Genomic DNA, 24,306 nt, shown 5'->3' with positions numbered 1-24,306 from the left:
TTCTCAGATTGCAGCAACTTTCCTCATTTGCAGGAGACTTTCAAGTGGATCAGTCCATTTCACCGCTTTCTAGTGGAACAAATACAAATCACGTAGGAGCCGTTAATTAGCCGGGAGTCTGAGGAGGTAAATGGGATACACGCTCAGTTCATCTCCTCTCTGATACAGCCTGGCTTCCTGTTACAACACTCAATGTTTTGTCCAGTCTGGTTTTAAAACGTGTCGGGTAACAGGCTCCTTCCACGTCTAGCCTGGCAGCGTTCAGTCAGGAAGCTCTCATCGATCAGGGGTATCAGTTTTCCTCCATGACATTACCTCATTAATTACGTGCTGATAAATCAGGTTCAGTATTTCCTTCAGTCTTAATGTGTAAGGCTTTCAAATCTTTTTATTGTGAGGAAGTGTCCCACTAAGCCTGAGCCATAATTTCACTATGCAAAAAGCAGTTACCCCCGTTGCCCTTAGCTCCTAAATAAATTGCTGCACTTCACTATCTTTTGCCGTTTTCCCCAGAACTTCCTGTAGTCTTGTTATCTGTCATTACTCAGCACAATGACTCACATTTTCATCCAAAATGTCTCCATTTCGTATGGAGACATCAGAAAATACAGAAATCTCTCTCCAAGCTGGGGTAGGGGATACTGTACACATAATGCAAATGTCTCATTTTTGCTGCCCCTAAGGCAACACATTTGGGGGTTTATAGTTGCCATCTAGGGCTCTCTATGGAGGGTACCCTCCCCCCCCCCCCCCCAACACCAGTTATTTCAGAGAATACATAGAATAAACCAAAGTCCTTTTTGGAAAATGAAGGTGATTAAGAATACATTACGCTTTTCTTCATGCTCCTACTGCTTAACACTGCAGTGGGGCTCCTCCCTTGCGGGTGCTTCAATAGTTTTCAGTATGTAGAATATTTTATCGGAGTGGCAAAGCCGTACAAACCCCTGCTGAATTACGATGCTGGAGAGCAGAAAGGCAAGAGGAGCAAGATGTACCTGCTTCATCAAAGTAGCAAAACACCGACAAAGTTGTCAGTGCCACAGTGCTATCCTAGCAGACTCCAGACCACCAGCAGCACTTAAAGTAATGTGCAGGAATTTAATGAAATGTTGTTCAGAATATATGCACCATCTTAGCAAGGTCGATTTAAGTAGCCCTTCCACTTGGTGAAATACTAAATTTTAAGATGCATTGCATCTTTTTATCTTTATCGACCGGACTCCAAAAGCAAAACCAGTAACCAGTCTGAACTTGTAAAATTCAACTTTTCATACTTTCTTGCTTTTCTGGCATTCCCAAGAAGCTTAAGTCACCTGAAAACTTTAATCCACCACACGCTTCACTTGATTCCTAAATTGCTCTTCAATCCTCTTGCTCATCCTTGAGACAGAACATCAGCTGATCAAGGATGCACCAAGAACATATGGGTTTAGGCCAAAAGGGCTCATACAAGTTGTGACAGATTCACTTCTCCGAGCATTAATACCCTTTAATCCAATTGGATCACATACCAAACCAGCAAAATCCTGCAGGCTTTGACTGCACCAGCTCTGGTAATATTTAAAGGTTAACAAATTCGGTAGATCCTGTGCTACTTGTATCTGCACTGAGAGCTTTGACTGAGAGTTTGTAAAATGAGCTAACGAATATGAAGGATAAACCACACGCCCATAGCAGTGTTTTTTTGTGTTTTTTTTCTTGCAGTAGGATGTGGAGCCCCCAAACTTGCATCAGAATGCAAGTGCCGTAAGATTACCACGCTTCAATAATAAAGTGATTTCAAGGATATCGAAAGTAAGCGAAAAATACAAGAAGATATAAAATGTGCAATTTTGATTCAAATTCCTCACTGCTTGAGGAGCCAAAGTGTCCCTAAATCTCTAAATGCCTCATGCAGGCACAGCAAGTAAATGATTTGGGGTGGGAGATGACAATCTCTGAGACCCAGGAGGATGGAGGAAAGATGCTGAGAGCTATAAAAAAGCTGTCAAGTGTATCATCTTGCTGTTGCTCTCTCCTTGTTCAAGATGCAAGAGCACTTGCAGCTGTTAAATATTGAGAAGGAAAAACAGCTTAACATCCAAGTGTAGCCCTCAAAGGGAATCTTACAGAGCAGTAAGATTTTTTAAAAGATTATGAAAACTTGAAGGACACCAAAACTAGATGAGATACTAAGAAAAGATATCCAACAAATACGATTTAAAAATATATAAAAACATGTAACAAAGCTTTCCTCAAAGGGCCTGAAGGAAGAAGAGATGCTCACTCACGTACATGACATTTGTACCCAATTCAATAAACCGCTGTTGTGACTGAGGCACTCTGCTCTCAAATGCAATAGAAAACCAAGGTCTTGACCAGCTGCAGTCTTGAAAGATATTAGGGCTTTCAGGAAGAGCAGACATTAATCTGTGTTCAGGATGACTGTATCCTGGCCATTTCCCTTTGCTTCCATTTTTCATGGGAAAGAGTACACTGATTCACTCTGAGCCCTGCACAGTACAGCACAGTGCAGGAAATAGGTTTATTCCAGAAGATGCTGCAGTGACAAACAAAATAAACTTTAAAAAAAAAAAAAGATTTCAAGATCAAAGGCACGATATAAAATATGACACCAAGAAGACTCAGTATTTTCTGTCTTGAGGTCATCTAACAAAATCCGTTATGTATTCTGTAATAATAGAAGGAGTGGCTTCATTGAAATTCATTTATTTGGAGAATATCCCTTTTAATCCTGCATGCATTTTTTAGCACAAAAAGTTGGATTTTCTTGCAACCTCCTTTGTAAAATTTAATATTGTATGTCTGCTAATGTGGCTGTTTCAGCATTCCTCACCGGAAATCCCACACCTGTGAAACTTCAGCAACACTATCAGTAAGTGACCTACACAAAGTTTAATAGAAAAATTTTACTGAATATCCTCTGTTTAATGTAAACAAGGCAGGAGGCAAAACAAGGAACGTTTATTTTATATAGTTACACTATTTTACAGGGCACAGAAACTATTGAGAATCACGGTTTGAAAACCCTGTAGGATATGCCATATCGGATATGGATTTTTCATGTAGCACTAAATCTGCTACATAATCCTTAGATTTTACCTAGCACTTCGGTTTAGTACTGAGACAGTAAGTAATGATAAAATGTCACCTGTGGAGTCACACAGCAGGTTAAGGTAGAAATTACCATGCATTTACAAAGCCATTCCATGATTACTTGTGCCCTGTAAAATCACGTGCAACGATCTTTACACTAATCATAGTGTAAGCAAGCTCGGAATTCTGGTTCTCATATATATATATATCTATGTATATATATACATAGGTGATATACAACCAGACTCAAGCTGTGTCAAATCACAGCTTTTATATTGCACAGACAAATACATAGTAAGAACATTACACAGACAAGATCTGAATACCAGGAATATTACAGTCATATGAGAAGACAACTAAGGACAAACTTGTTCTACGGGAGCTTAGCACATGGCTTATTACAAAATTTGCTATATCAGAGTCTAAATCAAATACATACTTTAAATGGAAAAAACGTAAAAATGTGTCTATTTACACACGTGCATCAAGGGTTAAAAAGTAGTTTGCATCTGCTTTTTGAAATCAAAAATTATTCTAGTATTCCTCTCAAGCATTTCAATCTAATACTAGTGGCCATATTTTCAAAGGCGATAAGCACTTGCACTTTCCACAGACATGTGGAGGATCTCCATATGTTGTGAACTTCAGGCCATACATTTTCTCAGGTGTCCATCTCTGGGTAATAAATATACAAACACAGAGACACAAGATGGGCACCTCAATGGCATGCATAGATTGGGAAGGTGAAAACATGGACCTGAACTAACTTCTAACCTAAGAAGAAGGTTCTTCTTTAAAAAAAAGTGCATGAAAAGTATCACAAAACAAAATTAAATGAGTTCCATCTCTTAAGGAAGATTAAATCACTTTTACAAAATAAAGGTCATTGTCATCGTGTATGGTAATCAAGGGTTTGTAGGCGGCACTCACAAAATCAGTTCAGGCTAATGCAACTTTAAGCATTGCTTCACTTCTTACCAAGACGGATCCGTGTCTTACAAATTTATCAGCTGAGTAAGATTTAGTTTGCAAGAACATCTCCAATGTTGCCGAAGACTGAACAATTTTATCCTGAATTTAAGAGTACTCACAGTTATATCTACTTTTTTTTTTTTTTTCTTCCCCATGTACAAGAGTTAAGGAATTGTGTTTGCAGCTTGGTAAACTGTTTTGCATTAAAATGCCACAGACATTGCAGCAGTCCTTCCAGAAACTGACTGATACAATTCCTTACAACGTAATAAGCTCAGGTATCAGTAAAAACAACAATACCAGAGGTGATGTTAATGGTTTCATTTAAGATCAGGCATCTCCCGCATGGCTTTACAAATCATTATATAGCTTGGAAAGCTCTTGCAAGTTTTGCTTAACATTTCTCTCCCTTTCATTCATAGCAGTATTATTACTTCCAGTTTCCACTGAAATTAGGACATCAGAAGTATCCTGGAACATACACTCAAAAAAATAAATAACGAAATATAAATTTTAAAGAAAAAGTAATTAAGCTCAAGAAAAAACAACAAAGACAAATTGAATGAAACATCAGCATTTGTGCTCAACAGCTTAACTCTATCCATGCAAAAGACTGTGATTTAGGAAAATTATTGAAATTAACCTTACGTTTAACTGTTTCACTGAATTGTGACCTTAATTATAGCAAACGTATGTATTAAACATCACTGCACAGACATATGTTCTAAATTATATGTCAAGTATGTTACATTAATGAAGCTTCTAATATGGACTGACTGCAATACATATTACTAAAATTATTTGCTACTTTCAAGGTATATTTCTAAAGAACAAAAATGAGAAAAGTGTCATTTTTTAAACTTTATCCTACTATGCTACTTTGATCTGAAAACACTTCAGGGCTAAATTCAGGGGGAAAAAAGGAAGATTGGGAAGTAAAATACATTTGCTTTTTTTTGCCAGATAAATCCAAGAAACTGTACAGACGCCTCCCAGTATAAGGAGCCACTGGATCTGGTTTTACCTGCCAAAATATTTCCCCAGTTCCAGAACTGCTCTGTTAGCCTTCCTCCCCAGCTGAACCTGCAGAGGAAGCCTTTACAGCAGGACCACCTTCACTGTTGTGACAAGAATAAATTTAGCCCGTTAACTGTGACACTTCTAATTAGCCTGCTAACTTAAATGACCTCTCAACACCCAGATTCCGTAAACATATTAAAAAAAATGATCTCAAAGGCATGGATTCAGAGCAGAATCTGATTCTAGGTACAGTCACGCAAATCCAGGACAATTCCAGTGACTGAGTAAATGAGTCCATATTTGCATATAAGCAATCACATCCAATACGGGCATTAGCTGTGCAAAAAGGACACTAGCAAAGACAAAGAAAGACAATGTAAACACAAGGAACTAACCTCTACCTTGCCTGCCTATACTGTTAGGTTTGTAGAAGGGGAAAGAGGTACTATGCACCTGTGCGGTGTGCAGGACAGGTCTCTCACGCAAATCACTGCGTGTGGCTTGAAGGTTAAAGCACAGCCTCCTGGCCCTGTTAGTGCAGGGGTGGCAGCGAGCTGCAAGCCCTGTCTGAAGGGCTCGCTGCCATCACTGTAGAGAAACAGCAGCAAAGTCCAAGCAATGAGAACGACTGCCCTGGCTGACAGCATTCACACTGACAGACTCACTGAGATACCCTTCTGTATCCCAGCACCATGCAAAGCAGGTGTACATTTTGGTCCTACATAACGTAGCAACACTCAGGCAATCTTCCGCTGGGCACCGCTGCTAGGGTTAGATAAACAATAAACACGTTTCTAAAAATGACAGAACATTTATGCTGCCAATTTTCAAGGCACAAAAGATTCTTAAATAAATTCAAGCTAAATGTCAATTTAGAAATTAAAAAAGAAATTAAAAATACTGTTTCAGCAACAACTACTAATGACCTATAATTCATTTCCCTGTAAAGGTGAAATGCCAAGCAACTGGAGTTCACATGCAAAAAACTGAAGTAAATCTAGTTACACAGATGACCTGAAGAGCAATCACTTGGAAAGACAGAGACAAATGTGCAATAAACATGTACATTTCAGATATACTTGTTATGGACATGCTCCTGAATCAGGGTTAATTCACTAGTATTGGTTTTATACTAATATACCTCCTGAAGTAATCCACTGGGGAATCAAGCTCAGAGTTGTTTTTAAGAGTCACAAAATTAAAAAAAAAAAAATCCCTCATGAATATATTTCACTGTATACGAATTAGTGGATTTTTTGAACCTCTCTTAATTTCTAATAATATTCATTTCAACTATAGTTGTGATTTCCTTTCACATGAGAAGAAAGGAATTAGGACATAAAAATGTTATAAAAATTAATTTGCTACTTAAAAGTAATATGGTCACAAAAAGCGAACTGGCGCACGTGAGCTCCAAAACATGAAAGACCTAGCTCCCTGAACATCGTTGTAATAACAGAACAATAACCAAGGTCTGATGTCTGTGGTTCTCCATGCAGCTTCTGCAGATCCTTGCACAGTGGCTAGAAATGCTACGTATTGGTTTCTCCCAAAATGCCTTTAATCACATTCTAGGTCCATCTGAATCCATCTACCTCACAACGTGGCGAATCCAACAACTGGTGAAAGTAACCCGTCTTCCAGTCCTGCCAAATGTCAACAGACGCTTTGCCAGGAGGTGTCACCTCTTCTAGCTGGGTGTTGTCGGTAGTCCTTCTGGCTAAAACAGGCCGGGTGATTTTACAGCCTGGCCACTCGTCAAGGCTGCTTATGGTGTAGATGAGGCATGATACTTCACAAATGCAATTGCTGCCAGCTCTTTGCAGAATTCTTCCAGCACAATCACACCCTCTAGTAACGTCATGTGGTCAATGCTGAGAGAAAATTAAAATAAAAATCAGCAGAGAATCAGGACCGGCATGCACAAAAACCACCAGTGAGCTTTAGAGAATATGCAATGTATTTACTCACATGGGCCCTTCCGGCTCCAAGCCCAGCAGGCGTTTTCTGACCAGCAGAAGTTTGGGAGTGAAGTCTGGGATGCGCTGGATTCTAACCATGAGGTCCCCAACAACCTGCAAAGCACAGCGCCATCAGCACACACAGTCACACCCTTGCAGAGCGGCTGGCAGCAAGGACAGATGACAGCCTTCAGTGCCTGGGACACAGAGCCACTTCAGAATCGTCACAGGCTCACAAAACAAAATGCGGAACTGCTGCTCTGTGCCAAAAAAGGGTGAGTGGTCGTAAGCACTAAGGATATGAGCAGGGCCAAGGGTGTGAGTGAAGAAAGCAAAGAGATAAAAGAGGACAGGAGCTCTGAAGCCTTCCTAGCTATTGCCATAGATTATATTACTCATTTATTTTAATTACACCAGTGATTAATTCGTCTTAGTAAATGTTGACGCAGGCAATTGACCAGTAAATTCACGGGTTTAGGGAAAGCACAAAGGGAGAGAGTGAAGATTATATTTGAAATGGGGAGGGCTGCTGGGAAAAAGGGAGCTAAGCCCTCTGTTAGCATTGGGTAAGCACCATTAATAGGCTCCTGACCAGCTTAATAACAGCTGGTGCGTGGGGTAGCCGAGGGATCTCTGACTGAGACGACTGCGCTGTGACAGGCATCCAGCCAGCACTTGTAGGATGAAGGTCTGGCAGGAAGAGATGAAATCAGAGAGGGAAAGGAAAGGGACTTCCAATAAATCTAGCACTTCATTGCTGACCGGAATCCAGAGAAGGGTCACAGGCTGGACTGTAAAAAACAGCTTTCATCAGAAAAAAAAAAAAAAGAAAAAAGAGGATGAGCAGAGATATTCACTCAGGCACAGGTATTCAGAGTGTCATTTGCTGGAGTGTAAATTAAAGCCCTCTCTTTCCCATCCAGGTGCAAACGTGTACTTTTTCTGTTCTTACTGCATTACCTGATGTTGCCTGCAAGTGACAACAATGTCACCTAGTCCTAAAGCAACATCAGTGCCAGAAGGGATATTTTACATCTGCGCTATGAAACTAAACAAACAAACAATTTTGAAGACATGCAGAATCAGAATAAATGCTGGAGAACATATTTTCCAATATTTTTGGTAGAAAATCAGTAATTCTGATTTTTAAATCCAGAGCTAAGTATCTGTTTTCAATAGGAAGCCATTTGCCAACTTAAACTACCCAGCTTTAAATATTCATTACGAAGTTACTAAATATATCACTGCTATATAGCCATATGTAAATATTAACCGTGTGTTTACTCACCCTGACAATAACAGAGAAGAGAGACCTGCAGCCAGAGGCTAGGTTTACATAAGGATCCAAAAGGTATTCGTGTATATGAGGATGGGGAAACAAGGAGAGTTTGGACAACACTGACGTAACTTGTAAATTTACATCATAGGGCTGCAAAAAACAAACAAAAAAGGAAAATGTAGTGCTTTGTTATTTTCACATTGAGTTCTTTTTATCCAGCAAGTGTTTATTCAACTACTACAACCTCACATACAGGGTTATAAATATGTACAGACAAAAAGCTAGATTAGAAGACAGGCCCCAAACCTGTCCCACAGCAGGATTAAAAAGAATATGACAGTTAGGTATCAGATATCATTATCGATGTAACTGCTACAACCACAGGGCACTTCTGCACACTTCCTGTTTACTGTAGGATAAGAAGTCCTCTTCCTATAAAACCGTTCTTCAGCTCACTAGCTAAACAAATAGCATAGAATCAGCCTACATCAAACATCTGCCTCGATGAAACATCTTCTTGCTTCTCCTGGATAACCGCAAACTATATGAGCTTAGGAAATTGACAGTGATAAATCCCTGTTTAAAGCTAATAATGTATTTCTCTTCTTTTATTTTTTTCCTGGAAAGAACCACTGCAGAAGGCCAGGTCATCCTGTGGCAGCATGCTACTGGAGATGAGGCAATCCTGGGCTGGGAACGCGGCACGAAATTCCGAGCTTCTTCTGCACCGCCTTTCCCCAAATCAACCACATGGAAGAGGCAACACTGTCAGACGCTGCAAGATGCTGATCAGCCATAAGGGCTTTCTAGGAAAAAAAGAGTACCTAGCTTAAAGGTTTTTACCAGCCCAGGAAGAAACTCATTTCCATAAAAGAAAGTGCTTTCATCACAGCTTCTTCATGTTCCAAGAACTCCTTTTTTTTTTGTCTTCAATTTTCTCGTTGCAGGGAAAACAATCTGATGTTTTAATGTAGGCCAAAATTTCCAAACTAGTGGAATTTCCTTCCATTTATTGAGTGTTGGAACAGACAATGATGGCAAGAGTTGGACAGACATTCCCTTGGTACATGCCGATGCCAGTCTGAAAATATTACCAATGCACAGATGGTTTCACTCAACCTGCCTGATTCTACCTGAAATGGATTACCGGGCCCTCATTCAATCCCTTTGCCTGCCAGAAGCATGTTGGCAGCAACATCTTCATGGCATAATCACATCTAGGAGACGATGTGTGCTCATGGGCTCAAATTATCCCCTTGATGCTCTCAAGTTAGCATCCCACTGAAGAATCAGGGAACAGATTCTTCCCTTTTCCAGAGCAAGATTTGGAAGACTTCAGCTTCAGATTTAGATATATTTAGGTGTGCCTACATGTCTAAGCTCTCCTTAGCCTACTCAACAGAGATTTGACACTTGATACAATTGCTTATAAACACCTCATGCCGCCTCAGATGCTCCCAAGTATCCTGATAGTCTCTTGACAGTTCCACAGAGGGTGGATCCTGCAAGATCTGTGTGTAACTGCCAGCTTGTGGGAATGTCTCGGGCATCACAAAAACAGCAACAGTTACCTCAGTTCAGGCAACTGAGTCGACCTGACAGTCATTACAGTCAAGGAAGCTGAGATGGTGATTCATTAGGTTTAAAAGACACCTACTGGTTTCTCAGTCTAACAGCTCCTGAGACTACAGGGGCTGTTCTGACAAAATTTCCACTGACTAGATGTGGACACCCAACTAACATTTAGGTATCGTAATCCTGAGTTCGTTACTAGTCACCGTGGCATGCCAGAGGGAGTTGTCTTACAGTTCTCGTGAAGGGAAGGCACTTATTTCTCCCAGTCAGCAGCAGTTATTTCTGTACTTGATATGTTCTAGCGAGAGATTCATCCCAATCTTCTAACAAATGAATGAAGCTTTCAGATTCTGGGCCAGAGATGTTATAGGTGACAGGGATTACTACCTTTTGAGTTAGTGTGGAAAAGAAAAGTTACTGTGCAGACAGAGACACAAATTCCCCCCATAAATCTATTCCACTGTCTGTCTAACTGAACCGCTGGAGAAGGTCTTTAGAGTTGTGTGAGTCAGTCAATTCATTAGGAGGTTTTGAAGCCATGAGATTTATCTGGTGTTCGCAAGAAGAGAAGGAAACAAAGTAGTAACACGTGCTGCATCGTTCAGACAGACTGCTGTTGTGATTTGAACTCATTGAGAGCATTAAGGAAAGCTGAGCTTTTATTTATGTCCATATGTTCTCTAGTTAGAGAAAACTAGCAAAATTTGGAGTTTAGAAAGTTCTTAGGAAACAGTTACTTCCACAGACATTTAGTGGGTAATATTAACAGCAGGAAGGAGGTACTGTCTAGTAATTAAGGTACTAGATTTGAACAGCCCTGAAACAAGTTACTTTACTTCTGTGCCTCAGCTATCTTCTGTCAGAAACTAGGTGAATGACACTGACCAGCCCTGTAAAGTCTTCTGATATCCACTAATGAAAACTGATAAATACAAAAGAACTACCTAAGACAAAGCAAAAAGGACATCGAACACAATCCGTAAGTAGTACTGTATCCCTACTACAGGCTTTTCCGAATTTTTTACTTTATCTGGACATCAGCATATATTGTGTCAAATTTGCCTTTGGTCAGACCCAGGTTTTTCTGTGCATTTGACCATGAATGTTTGCGTGTTTCACCATGTTGTTTGTATGTTTCACCATGAATAACCCCTACCAATTTCTGTTTTAAATTATTTTTTAATTTTTTTTAAGGCAGGCTTTTGGTACAATATAGTATGAATTTACCCCTGCTGTTTGATTCAGGCAGTTCATTTTAGTTCTGGAGTCAAGTATTTTTGACACCACAGATTGTAACACCTTGCTTGACTAACTCAAATGTGTGTCATGCCGACCAGTAGTATGTCAATATGGGCACTGTGCTGCCATGCCAGATGCTATTTTTGCTGTAATCATATGTATCTGATACTTAGGTGTTTCTCGGGGGATGTAATTTGGTTTCTTTACTTTTTATAATTTATGTGTCATTGCTCAGACAAGGTTTTCATATCCACAAGGATTGTTTTTCCTAAAAAAGGAAAACCAGGTTTCCTTACAACTCCAATCTATAACCATTTAAACTAGGGAAGAGCACAGTACATGTTTACTGGAACCAAAACACTGAGAATACACAATACAGCAGTATTTGGCTTTCTTTTCCAAATTCTGAATTATAAAAGTCAGTAATCTCAAACATCCTTCTCCTCTAAACACTCACAGAGCTGACCTAGAAACAACTTCTGGCTTCCTGTCATGTTGCCTGTGCATTTATGTGTCCAAATGACTCTGGTCCTGTTTACGAGCAGGAAATCTGGCAGTACCACAGTTAACTAGTCATTCTGCAGATAGCTGCACATGCAAAACCAAACAGAATTGTGCAAACTTCTGAAAAACTGGCACTGCTGCATCTATAGCAACTCCAGCTGGTGTTACAGGGAGTGTAATCTAGACTTTCAGCACTCATTTTTACCAAGAAGGAAAGGCATCTTCCTCATCAAAAACAGCAATGTCAACTTGACTAACTTAAGTCCAGAATTTAGAAAGGACAAAGAAACAAGAAATTTTTGTACAGGGTGACCTCCTTTTCATCTCGCTGAGCCTTCATGTTGCTTCTCCTCAGAAAGACGAGGCCATGTGGACAGGCTAGATACAGAAAGAAACACAGAGCAGGAAAATTCACTTTCTTTTAACTCCTTTATACTAATCTGGGTCTGACATGTCCTTTTCAGGATAAGGAGCCTGTCAGATCATACCTCACTTGTTTGCCCTTGGCAGCTATACTTTCATTACTTGAATATAACGAAACAGGAAAAAAGAAAAACACCTTTACATTGCAGATGGAAAAGGATACCTTCTAGAACTTTTCTCTGCAATGTAGTTTTTTTCTAACTGTTGAAAAAACATGGGGAGAATGTTACCAGCGATACAGTAAGTTCTTCTCATCTCACAATGGTGTAAACTGTGTTCTGAACAAGACTCCAGAATGAAATTCAGAGAAGTGTGACAGAAAGGAGATGTAACACATTTTATTTACTGAAAAATGTACATGCTTTCTAGGTGTAAATACTAGAAAATGCAAACAGAACCAGTGATGCTAGTCGCAAAGAGTACTTAAGGATACTATCTTACACTCATCCTTTACCACAAAGATATTCTAGTATTAGTCATCAATTTAAATGACATTTCAGTCACAACACTGGTCAAGAAAACATTCTGTACGCAGAAAGATGGCTAACAAATATAACATGCTTAATGTACAAGAAGTTTTTGTTCTGTTTTTAGTGAGAGAATACTGATCGCTATAACATCCTGCAATCTACAGAGACCTGCAACAAGGACATGGGATTTTACACAATAATATGATGCTGTAACAGACATCTGAATGATGGGAATCCACAAGACCTGATGGACATTAGCCACTTAGTAGTGATGAAAGCATCAGAAATTGAATTTATAGCTTGCTTTTTCTTACCTGATCAAGAATCCTGCCCATTCTTTCAAAGAGGACTTTCAAAAAGTGTCCTTCAAAAAATGATGCTTCTAAATTGCACTTTTCCAAAGACCTGGGAGATCCAGGCCACTCCCACCGTAAGCAGATGACACAATAATCACGGAACTAGAAAAAAGTAGAGAGGAAAACATATTCAAACCTCCATGGAAATCATTTCATTTCCTTTTAATAGTGTCCAGGCCTTAAAACCATAATCTGTAGCTACATGAGAAATCTAAGCCCCAAAAGAACAGCCATTCTGAAATAAACATAACCAGTTTCTATACAGGCACTTCATTTTCTTCTCGATGTTCATGATACTAAGGTGGTTTTAGAAACACAACACATGGAGAACTGAGCTACCCAAAATTGGCAGACACCAAAACACAAAGCAAAGCTAACAATACACATCTCGATCTAGGTTCTTCTAAAGCAGAAGTTACATTCCTATACATTACTCTTGTCAGTAAGTTACCACACTGTCACTGCCTCATGGGCAGCTTATCCCAACATCCAACCCATATTGCTCCCATATTCCCCAGGGAGGGAAGGCACGTGTATGAGCAGGTGATAGAAACAAAATGAACTTCAGGGCTTTCTCTTCCCTCTCTCTGTTTCCTATCATCCACAGCAGTCTTTCTTAATACCCCATCAGCTTCTGCCTCCGATGTGCTGCAGGCTGCCTGGTGTCTCACTTTCAAGGAATTGTACCTTGAAGGGAGCACCAATAATACACATAAAAATAAGGAATGCAGGAATAAACAGTAGCAAAAGTGAGACAAAACAGACTCGGGAATCATTCAGTGCATGCAGCTTACCTACTGGTACAAGCTTCCAGGAATAGAAATAGGGAAGCAGAACAGCTATTTGGTTGTAATAACAGCAATAGGCAGTGCTATTCTTAGGGGGGAAATATTTTAAGAGTAGCCATATCATTGTCAGGAAGTGACAGAAACCAATTCTCTTCTCTAATAACTCCCAGAATACTCTTTTTCCCAAGGCATGAAAGAAATACAAAGATGATATGTACTTTCTAGCATCCAAGAATAGAACATGGGGGAATTTTACGTCAACCTTTGTTTTCTTATTCACTATTTTCTATTCCTTTTCTTTTCAGGAGACTGTAGATAAAACAATACAATAAATACAGAAATCCAAGCTTCTTACCCTAAATTGCTGCTGCCATAACTCAGAGATCATGGAATTTTTGAAGTACCTACTAAATATAGCTCTCTCGGTTACTTCTTTGCATAATTTTTTCTATAATAGAAGACTCACAGGGCTTCAATAAGAAAGCCGCAAATAAATAGTGATTGTCCTCTGACCAAGGAGACTTTAGATTACGGGTGTAAAAACAAAAGCTGCATTTATTTCAAAATAGTAAATCATAAAGGTTTCCCTTCCTACCAGAACCCTCTACTTCAAACCTGAACGCCTTAGGCTGTGCATTCCCTGTGATGAGCCTTTATTTTTGAAGTCCCAGATTGCATAACTCCTATGCAGCATTTTAATTTCCCTTTAGTCCTTTCAAACAGCTTGGCAGGCAATTCTCCAAGAGAATGCAGATAAATGCAAAAGCAAATTAAGAACCTATCAGCAGTTCAGATTTCCTCTCAGTGTATTTGTTATATGAATATTAATGCATTTAATGTCATCCATTATTCCCACTAGAGTAATACAAGGTGGATTCATCATCAAAAAAAACTCCAAAGCTAAGTTTTCATTAGAAAATAAAAATTGAATTTTCCCATCTTCCATTACTAGAAGATGCATATATTAGGACTATTTATAGAAGCATTTGTATATCCGCATAATCACTGCAAATTCTCGAGGAATAACGAAGACTTCGCTGACTTACTTGTCTGTGGGCATCTCTGAGGTAAGTATCATAACCTGTACCCTCCACGTGGTATGACGACTTGGCTTCATCAGGTACAAGACAGAGAAAACTACAGAGATAAAAGTGTGTTAATGAATACCCATAATCCACAGAGCACCAGATCAATACTTTTGCATTATCTGCAATAGCGTTCACAATACTGAATCGTATGTGCATTCTAACTATTGTTTGTAAAAAGACTTACACTTCAGAACTGTTCTATCTAGCACTAGAGGTGAAAACCTCAGTGGAAGGCTAGCACTTTCTGAAAATGAGCAGACAGAATGGAGATGAAAAGGAATAGTCATAAGCAGTCCAAGCGTTTGCTAAAGGTCAGGCTCCATCTTACAAGAGCACATGGAAAATTCACTGGGGAATAAATGAGTCCAAAGAGAATTACAGTCAAAATTCTTCTTAACCTACTGCACAGGCAGTTTTATTTCCCAGTTTGTTGTGGTAATAAATATCTAATATCTAGTTCAGGAATATTTGCATATAAATGCCGTTGCCAGGTATGTAGTGCATACACTTTATGTGCTTATTACTTCACCAATACCTGGCCTAAGTAACAGCAGAGAATTCTGAAGCTTATTAGAGAGGAAATTTCATTAAAAATTATTTTAAAAGACAATTAAAATTTCTGGACAGCAAAATAAAACTGCTTTTGGACCCTTTTCCCAAAGTTTAGCTTTCTCCACACTGAACTCCTGAAGGCTCCTGTAAGATTTGTATGCAGAAATATGTAGTAGCTGAGTTTTCATATGGAGCTCATCTTATCTGAAAAAATAAATCTGCAAAACACTGCAAATCCTGAAAACATTTCTATTCAATGATGGATATTACATAAAGTGAATTTAGGAGATTGTTCTTTGTATCTTTCCTCCAAACCATGTCCACCGTAAACTACATATAGAAGTACTGGGGAAAGAAGGCAAGAAGCCACTCCAGTCTGTGCTGACTGTCCTTGGGCTGTTCGCTGCCTTTGGCTAAAACCTTTGATTAATTCTGGATAAGCAAATAGGGCAGCACTGAAATACCAGTGGCGCTTTGCTAAAGTGTATTAACAGGGCAAACAGCATTTGTCCTAATATTAGTTGCTGATAGAATTACCATCACTAAGATGCTTAGAGAAGAACCTGTCCTCTTCATGATATCCTATTTGCAGTATGTCTAGCATGCACAAAGGTAGGTTGCAGGTGACAGAGATGCCTCTTGGTTTTCAAGGAACAGAAGGTTATCTCTGGTTTGGCAATTATTTCCTTCTATGTAAGTGTTCAGGGAACTTTGGGAAGGTGGAGGTTTTTTTACCTCTTTTGGAGAAAAGAAAGCTTTATACTAATGAGGCTTTCATTCGGAATTGTGAGTATTTGGCTGGACTGTTAGCTGTAAAGTTTATCTAGTCTTTTGGTCTATGATGAATTATTTTTACTTATCTTTCTCTAATCTTTCAGGAGTAGCTTTCTGATAAAATGCCACATCATTTTCTTCTGTGGACTCATTTTACCAGCTGGCACAGAATAACATCCATTACAGAGTACATTTGGTTTGCAACAGTGTGCACAGACACCCACACATTCAGAGATTTCTTTAAGTGTTTATTTCAACTTACCTATTTACAATTTTATGAACTTCAGTCTTCCCGTCATTTTTTGGATGATCTGGACTGACAGGTGGAGAAGCACTGAGCCACTCTTGAGCTGACAATGTGTTATCTGGAGACAGATCAGTAAATAGCGGATCTTCCTCCAGGTCTCTGTGAGATTATATTAGACAAAGTCATTCACAGAACGTTATGCAAGGCAGGAAACTGGATCAAAAGGCATCCTTTCTGTTTTTCTTCTCTGAACAACTAAGATGTTTTTCAGAACGCTACCATATGCACAGCTTTTTACCAAATTAATAAGCAGAAATGCCAACCTCTACGCATAACCAGCAAAATTTCTCTTCTTTTAAAGAAAAATCATAACCTGCTGATCTGAAGAACACAGCAGACATTTTTGACTGGTACAAAATCACTGCATTACATCACATAAATGCTTCAGACACATTTTTCACAAGAGATATACTCTGGGAAATCACCAGGTTATTTTAGATGACTCAGGCACCTTAATTTAGATAATTTCTAAAATAGCTGGTGTGATTAGTCCTTACCCCTCTCCATCAGTATATATATATAAAAAAAAGTTACAATAGTTACATAGGGTATTTCAAAGAATTTTATGTGAAGTGTCCCAGAAAAGTTTTTCCACCAAAAAATGATTCTAGAACATAAATGTAAACAAGACACCTAAGTGACTGACTTCAGGAACAACCTCATTGAATACAGTACAAATGTGCATGGGTTTAAGCTAGGTCGACATGTAAGTACAATGCTAAATGACAATCTTTGAGTGCCCAGTGTTCAGAAAAGAGGCTTTTGAGAATTTTAGCTTTTCTGTTACTGATCCAACAATTGGTAATGTAATAATTTGTGCATCACTTTAGATATGCTTATTATGGATACAGCTTAATACGCAGAGCACTCAGTGTGCTCTCTATGCTCACTTTTTCTTCAATTACTAAAACACCCTGATTTTAAAAATAAATATCCAAGTTAGCTGCTGTGAAAATTTTCCTTAAAAAAGAAACTTACATTGCTCCTGCAATCTGTCCATTCTCTACCACATCTTTATCTTCTTGACACAGTGGCTTATATTCTATATAATTTCTTTCTTCTAAATTTCTCAGAACCAAATTATAAAGAATATGCTCATTGGGTTTTTGCAAAAGGTGCTCAAACATTCGTAGAGTCATTATGCTGATCTGCAAAACAAAAAGCAAAAATTACATAAACAATGTACCATTGCCTTATGCTGCTTATCTTATATCTGAGTTTGCATATCTTAGGACATTGCAATTACTTGTTTACATTATGGAAGGAATCAAAAATCCCAAGAAAAATTAGTAAATTATTATACTGAATTATTATGTGGTATAAGAACAGACAGAGTCCACAAATATCCGAAAACTAATATATGCATGTATTTTTTCCTATAAAACAAAAACTCTCATAAAATCTGCCAAAATAACGATGCAAAGAACATCCAAAGAACTTACAACTTAGCTTTCTGTGTATTACAATCAATTCCATGCTGGAGGATAGATATCAGTGTGCAGGTGAGACACAGAACAGGACTTAAAGACAGTAACAAATATCCAGAATAAAACGAAGTAATATTGGGATATTGAGGCTAGAACTACAGACTAAGATTTCTACATGGAGATATGCAGGCTTTTACAATGAGACTGACTTTAAGCAATAAAGAGACAGTTTTTAGAGACAGCTTTAGAGTGCTTCATTTTGCAAAAGCTAGATAACCAATTTTGACAAAGCGAGCAGGTGAGCATACTGAAAAAAAATGAGTATGTGAAGGCATAGGTCAGTATTTCAAACAAGCTTGGGTTAGGTGTTTTTTGTTGTTGTTGTTGTTTTTTAAAGTAGAGGGTGGAGAATGGAAAAATGAAACAAGCAGGTCCTGAGGGAGGATTTTACTGAAGTCAATTATTCTAACAAGGTTTGCTGTGTGTAAAGTACTTAAAGTTATTACATCATCTTTTCATTGTCATTGTGTATATTCTCTGACCACATGTAATTTATATAAAAAATAGGGGTTTTTACTATACTTTATGCGATAACATGAGAGAATTGACACAATGTGGAAAATAACAGTGATGCAACATATAACAAACCACAAATTAAAATGCAATTACAGAAACTGCTTTTGCCCAATCTTACAGATAAGCAAGCCCAAACAGATATGTATATAGGGCAAGCAAATTTAGCAAAGAATCTTTATTAATTGCTGCAATGAGCTAGCTAGAAAAAACAGACTGACTTTCACTTTCCAAAGGGAGTTTGTAGAGCTGGCAGTCAGAACTGTTTTCCTTGGCAAAAAGCATTGAGCTGACAAAAATATGAAAAAACGTCATGACGACATCTCTACAGGTTCTATGCAAGCCAAAACTGGCCAGCAGACATTATTACGAGGTTAGCACTTCTCACCTCATCAGAAATGTGATCACAGTGTTCAATTAACCTGTGTCGCAATGGATGTCTGTTGATGTCTGTCAAAGTTTCTGGCTCTCTGTGTTCTCCTAGTACAAAATAAACTACTTCCTGCAGCAGGACATCCGAAGTTACTTGACGAACAATGCGATGCAATAGTGCAGTTGATGTGAGGATTCCAATCTCTGAGCTGAACAGTAAAATTAAGGTCAGATATGTATACTGGATTTGAAAAGAAAACTCAGCTTGATTCAGACTTTGCTCTGCTGTGTTTTGTAGGATGCTACTCACGTTTGCATCAGCTGGGGTTCCATAACATCAACGAAAAATCGTTCCCGCACAGCTTTTGCCATAGCAACAGCAGCAGTCTGGAATGAAAATACAGGATGGTATGCCTCAAACTCAAAAGCTAAGAAACAACTAGAAGTCTTTATTTGCTGAATATATTTGTATCATCTGTAAACATTTCAAACCTTTTGTGCTTCTTTGATGAGTTGATCACAGTAGTCAAACCATGAAAGAAATGAAATCAACGCTCTTTTCCCTGGAAAAGCAGATGCGTCTTCTTTGTGGCTATAGGAATCCAAACTAGAGAATGCAGGGAAAAATACTTATTTAGTCTGCGAGTACTTGAAGAACATTGGGCTCTATTCTTATTGAACTTAACAGCATAATTCATGATCTACTAACAACAAAGTGAACATTAAAACAACATTAAAACAGTTCTTCTGCTTGTCTCTACCAATCTGGAAGTGCTATCATTACATAGAAAGGTTTTCAATGGCATGCTAAACGATATATGGTATGTCCAGCACAAGAACTCTGAGGGGAAATACTGAGGTTAAGTATTTCTTAAGTCAGAAGGGAATACCAATCACCTAGCCTGTTCTGCCAGGAAACAGGCCACAGAAACTGCATCCGCAACTCCTGTAGTCAGAGACCATAAAATGAAGGCAATGATCTCTGCTCTGTAAGCAACCTCAATCAAGTCAACCAAAACTACACGGTATATACCTGAACAAGATGGTATCTTTCGGAAGAAAAACATGCATCTCTATGGCTCTACAGAATAACAAGCGCACTGTGTTCTTTGGTAAAGCAGTCCAAAAATTATTTATTCCACTATTCTGCTGCCATTTTTTTCTTCTAACTTCAAACTCCATCCACCAGAAGCTAAAATATTCTTTTGCAAATAGCTTTGTTTTGTGTGTGTACTAACAGATCAAGATCAATTCATAAGAAAAAAGGGCAGAGTGGGAAGGAGCACTTAAATGTATTGAGAATATGACAAACAAGCAGTTAGGATAACAGGCACGTATCTCTTGCTTCTTGCTGTTACACAGTAACTCTTTCCTTCTTCTTTTTTACTGCAAAAATTTTGCAACAGCATGCTGTCAAATACACTCTTCCTGCCCTCTGCAGCACCTTATGGGGCTTACTGTGTACAGTGAAAAGTTTGTGAGTATGCTTCTTAAATCCTTGACATCTGAACAGGAAAATAATTTGTACCTGACGCTACAGCTACAACACCATAAATTGCTAATGTAATTCAGCGGAAAACCCCACCCCCTGAGGAATGTCTGCAACAGACCAGCAGTCAAACCTGGCCCTATGGCAGAAATAACAAGCACATTGTACGTCTGAAGTCTAACCACTATACTGCAGACGGTATCTAAACTCTGCCCTTGAGACGAGCATGGGGATGTAAATATTTCTGTACATCTCATCTAACTACAGAAAATGAGTGTCAGGAAGGGATGTAAAGTCACCACAGATACTAAATACAAAGATAAAATTCTTACCCCCAGTTAATTGCCTCCACTGTTTCAATGTCTAAGGGATCCAGTGACTGAGGCAGGGCTTTGTAGAGGGTGGCCAGCCTGTCTGTCAACAGTTCACACAAACAAGTGCTTTGAGTCAGGCACTTGGCAGCTGCTGGTTCTGGCAAACTCACCAAAAGCATGAGCCCTTCACAGGCCTTCACGGCTATCCGGCCGTCCTGGCAGAAAGACGTGGAAGAATTAATCAGAGGGTGAACGAAGCTCACTTGAAATTAAGAAGCAAACATCTCCCAGACAATAACTATCCACTTCCCCACAGTGAATGAATACATTTCTTTTTGTTTCTTTTTCAGTCATTGAGATTTATTTCTAGTGAATTTGGATGGTACAAAATAACCTCACTTGAATCCAGGTCAAATACTAAGAACACAACTGCAACCTTCAGGTTGACAGAGCTAGTGCTGTAGGTCAGAGAAAGACCAAGACATTAGACAATACGAACTATGATTTAACAATAATGAGCTACACAGACAGATATGGGACCTTGGGATCTTGAGCAATGTGGTCTGGTGGGAGGTGTCCCTGCCCACGGCAGGAGGCTGGAACTGGATGGTCTTTAAAGGTCCTTTCCAACTCAAACCCTTCTATGCTTCCATGATACATTTTTCTGCTCTCAACCCTACTGTACCAATTACAGACCCCCCTCTAAGTTTTCAGAAAGAATCCTTCTAAGGATGAATTCCAGGATGGAACTGGCTACAGCAGCTTTTTTAAAAAGAAATCAACCCTCTAAACATAGTGCCTTTGCAAGAAGAGTGGGTATGGTAGCTCAAAATAATCAAAAATAGTTTGTTGTTTGTTTGTTTTTTAAAAAAAAAATCCTCATGATATATTTAACTTGATGATTATCCTATGTAGCAGTTTTTTGAGCAATTTGTACAGGATGCTGCTCAAAACTGACATTACCATCAACAAACTTAATAATCATTTTCTAAAATATTTTTATTTTAGAATGAATCTAAATTTGCAAAGTGAATTTGACAAAACCCTTTGACAAAAACCACCCACAAAAATCTTTGGTTTACTTTTTATATCTAAAGTACAGGCTGTAAAGACATGTATGTTCACTCTCTCTGCCTAACCCACACTGCATCCAAACTATTCCTTCATTTTATCACATCGAACAAAACATAACAAAGCAAAAAAGCAAACAATCAATCAAAAAAAAAACAACTACACTCACCGGACTTTTAGTGAGATTTAGCAGAGAATTCACTAAATTATAGTCTTGATTTGGACAAACAGTGGAGGACTCGGGTGATGATGCGACATTGAGTTCATCCAGACTGAAAGACAGATCATCTGCCTGTTGAGGGAGGTCATCTTCCTTCTCCATTTGCTCTGCTCCAGCAGCACCAGGTATTTCTTCAGGCTGAATGGGCTGTCCTGTGTCTGCTGCCAAAGACTCTTGGCCTTTTAGCATGTCTTCTGTGATTACGTTTGTTGACTCTTTGGAAGCCATTGCTTTTAACTTATTCTGCAAAGCATTTTGTTGCAATTACAAAGCTGAAATTGCTGTTCATTCTAAAGCACAAATCTACTAAAAGGAAATTTTACATCAGCATTTGAAGTAGTTCTCTACAAGGCTAGACACAGTAACCGTGTAGAACGTAATGGGTTGCAAGAATACGTGAGTTTTTAAATCCAGCACATTTTTTAATTTGCTTAAACTTGTTTTAAGGCCCATAAGGTTGAATCCTATATGGTTTCAAGGTTGAAACCTATACGGTTTCAAGGATTCCTGCCTTTTAGGAGATAGAATCTTTTTCTCTCCACCAATGAAGGCACACATTCATTTGATTTGCCCGCTATTTGAAGTTTTTCATTTACCTTACGAGGGCACCTTTTGACCTTAGCACACACTATAAAATGTCCCTTTCTAGGTCAAGACCTCAAATTCATTTAATGTCTGAAATACTATTTCCAGTTAGAGTCATACAATGGAACTCACTCTAAACTTCTTGAGAGTTTATCTTCAGTGAGATAGGTTAAAAAAAAATACACACAACTTTTATGATAGTAGAATACCCTTGAGTTGAAGAAAAAGTTCAATAGATTCAATGGACAGAAGATACTATAAGTTAGCACTGGTACTATAACAGATCATAGAGAACCTTCTCAGATGCTACAAAGCATTTCTACTTATGAAAGAAAGCAACCCATCTCTTTCTATAAATTCATCTCCAGCACTTAAAGAGGCATTTAAATCTGTGCTCGGAGGGACCGGGAAGAAACTCAGACAGTGGCAAAAACTGTGTGTTCTTCTGGCATAAGCACAGGTGAATAATATTTTAGTAGAACCATAAATTAGACTTCAGCACAGGACAGTCTTTCAAGTCAGTAGCAAGATTATTAATCTAAACGGTTTCTCTCCACTATAATAATGGCAAAATTATTACAAATGTATCTTAAGCATTAACAATTTAAAAGATTAACCATATTAATGACATTAATGGTGTTTAGTGCATACAAACCAGCAGGGACAGGCAGCAAACAACAGAACTGTCGTGAATGTTTGCTTGCTTGGTGTGCATTCTATGTGGGGAATTTGTTCTGAGTGATACCATACACTCATATAACTAAGTCCCTGGAGAGGCAACCCAGCGGTAAAAGCAGCATACTGCATGCCATAACGAAAGTAGGATTTTTGACTACAGTAGAAAAATAACTCTAGATCTTCTAAACTCCTCCTGACATCCTTATAAGTTATCAATACATGGGAATAACTGGATCGGAACTATGACCCTTGCACAGAAAGCAGAACAGGAGCCCGGAACTGCATTTTCAACCCTGGGTTACACACTGCTGCTGGCACTACTCAAGTAGCCTCAAGCAGGGCTGTTAAAGAGAAAAGCTACTTTTTTTTCCAAAGATTTGATAATGTTTTGTAGAATATTTACTTTTTCTTACCTATTATCTCATGCCTAGACTCTTTTATCACTTGAAAGGCTGTAGTTTACTCTTTAGCTAAGATGAGACTTATTGATAAGACCTAACATACACAGAAGTATAAATGCCCCTGGAAATTTGTTCATAGCTCATTATTTTAACATAGGCAGGTAACACAAAGCGGTCTGTACATCCAACAACACACAAGCAGAGCTTATGGATGTATTTAAGCTTCCTGTTGTCTAATCATGCAATTGTGCAGCTTAGCTGCTCACCTGCCTCCTGTAAAGGTGCAAAACAGGATCCTGAATGACCTAATAGGAAAGGTTACATAAAACATACATTCAGTGTTTTCTAGATAAAGAACTCCTCAAAGTGAACTCAGTATCAGCAAAGAGCAGACAATATAAAAATACAGTTTTGTATTTGCGTAAGATGCAATTATTGGAGTTTCAAAATCTGTGGTGGGTAGTAAATACCATGTTGTTTTTCTAGTTCAGAGAGATTTAAAAAGAATTCTGTGAAAAATCAAGTAATATCATAGCTAATACAAATGCCTATGTTGAAAAATATAAACCTGACAATTTGTATGAATGAAAGAAGTCCACAGTGAAACTATTTTTCATTTTATAAAATGAATGTACAACTTTTTAATAGATACTATATTAGAACTTGTTTAAAGTCTCAAGAGCAGAAATTTGAACACAGAGATGCAAGTATCCCTTTGCATGGAACAGTCAGTTGCAAGTTAACACCTCTCATGAGATGAGATAGGCCA

At 38.5% G+C, this 24,306-nt stretch overlaps 1 protein-coding gene across 1 annotated transcript in view; it reads right to left on the bottom strand.

The window, feature by feature from the left end:
• Nucleotides 1-2,485: 2,485 nt before the first annotated feature.
• The window catches only part of FHIP2A (FHF complex subunit HOOK interacting protein 2A), a 36,335-nt gene continuing 14,514 nt past the window's right edge, over nt 2,486-24,306 (bottom strand). The window contains exons 6-17 of the mRNA XM_083843698.1: nt 21,823-22,116; nt 20,601-20,797; nt 19,272-19,386; nt 19,090-19,166; nt 18,796-18,988; nt 17,386-17,555; nt 16,363-16,506; nt 14,733-14,823; nt 12,857-13,000; nt 8,341-8,481; nt 7,063-7,166; nt 2,486-6,965 (exon numbers count right to left, since the gene is read on the bottom strand). Of these exons, the coding sequence (XP_083699824.1) occupies nt 6,860-6,965; nt 7,063-7,166; nt 8,341-8,481; nt 12,857-13,000; nt 14,733-14,823; nt 16,363-16,506; nt 17,386-17,555; nt 18,796-18,988; nt 19,090-19,166; nt 19,272-19,386; nt 20,601-20,797; nt 21,823-22,116 (1,776 nt within the window). The 3' untranslated portion in view covers nt 2,486-6,859. The remainder of the gene's footprint in view (nt 6,966-7,062; nt 7,167-8,340; nt 8,482-12,856; nt 13,001-14,732; nt 14,824-16,362; nt 16,507-17,385; nt 17,556-18,795; nt 18,989-19,089; nt 19,167-19,271; nt 19,387-20,600; nt 20,798-21,822; nt 22,117-24,306) is intronic.

This window comes from Anser anser (genome assembly GCF_964211835.1).
Source record: "Anser anser genome assembly, chromosome: 7".
NCBI lineage: Eukaryota > Metazoa > Chordata > Aves > Anseriformes > Anatidae > Anser > Anser anser.
The sequence above is the reverse complement of the archived record's forward strand: the minus strand, read 5'-3'. Positions and strand labels throughout refer to the sequence as shown.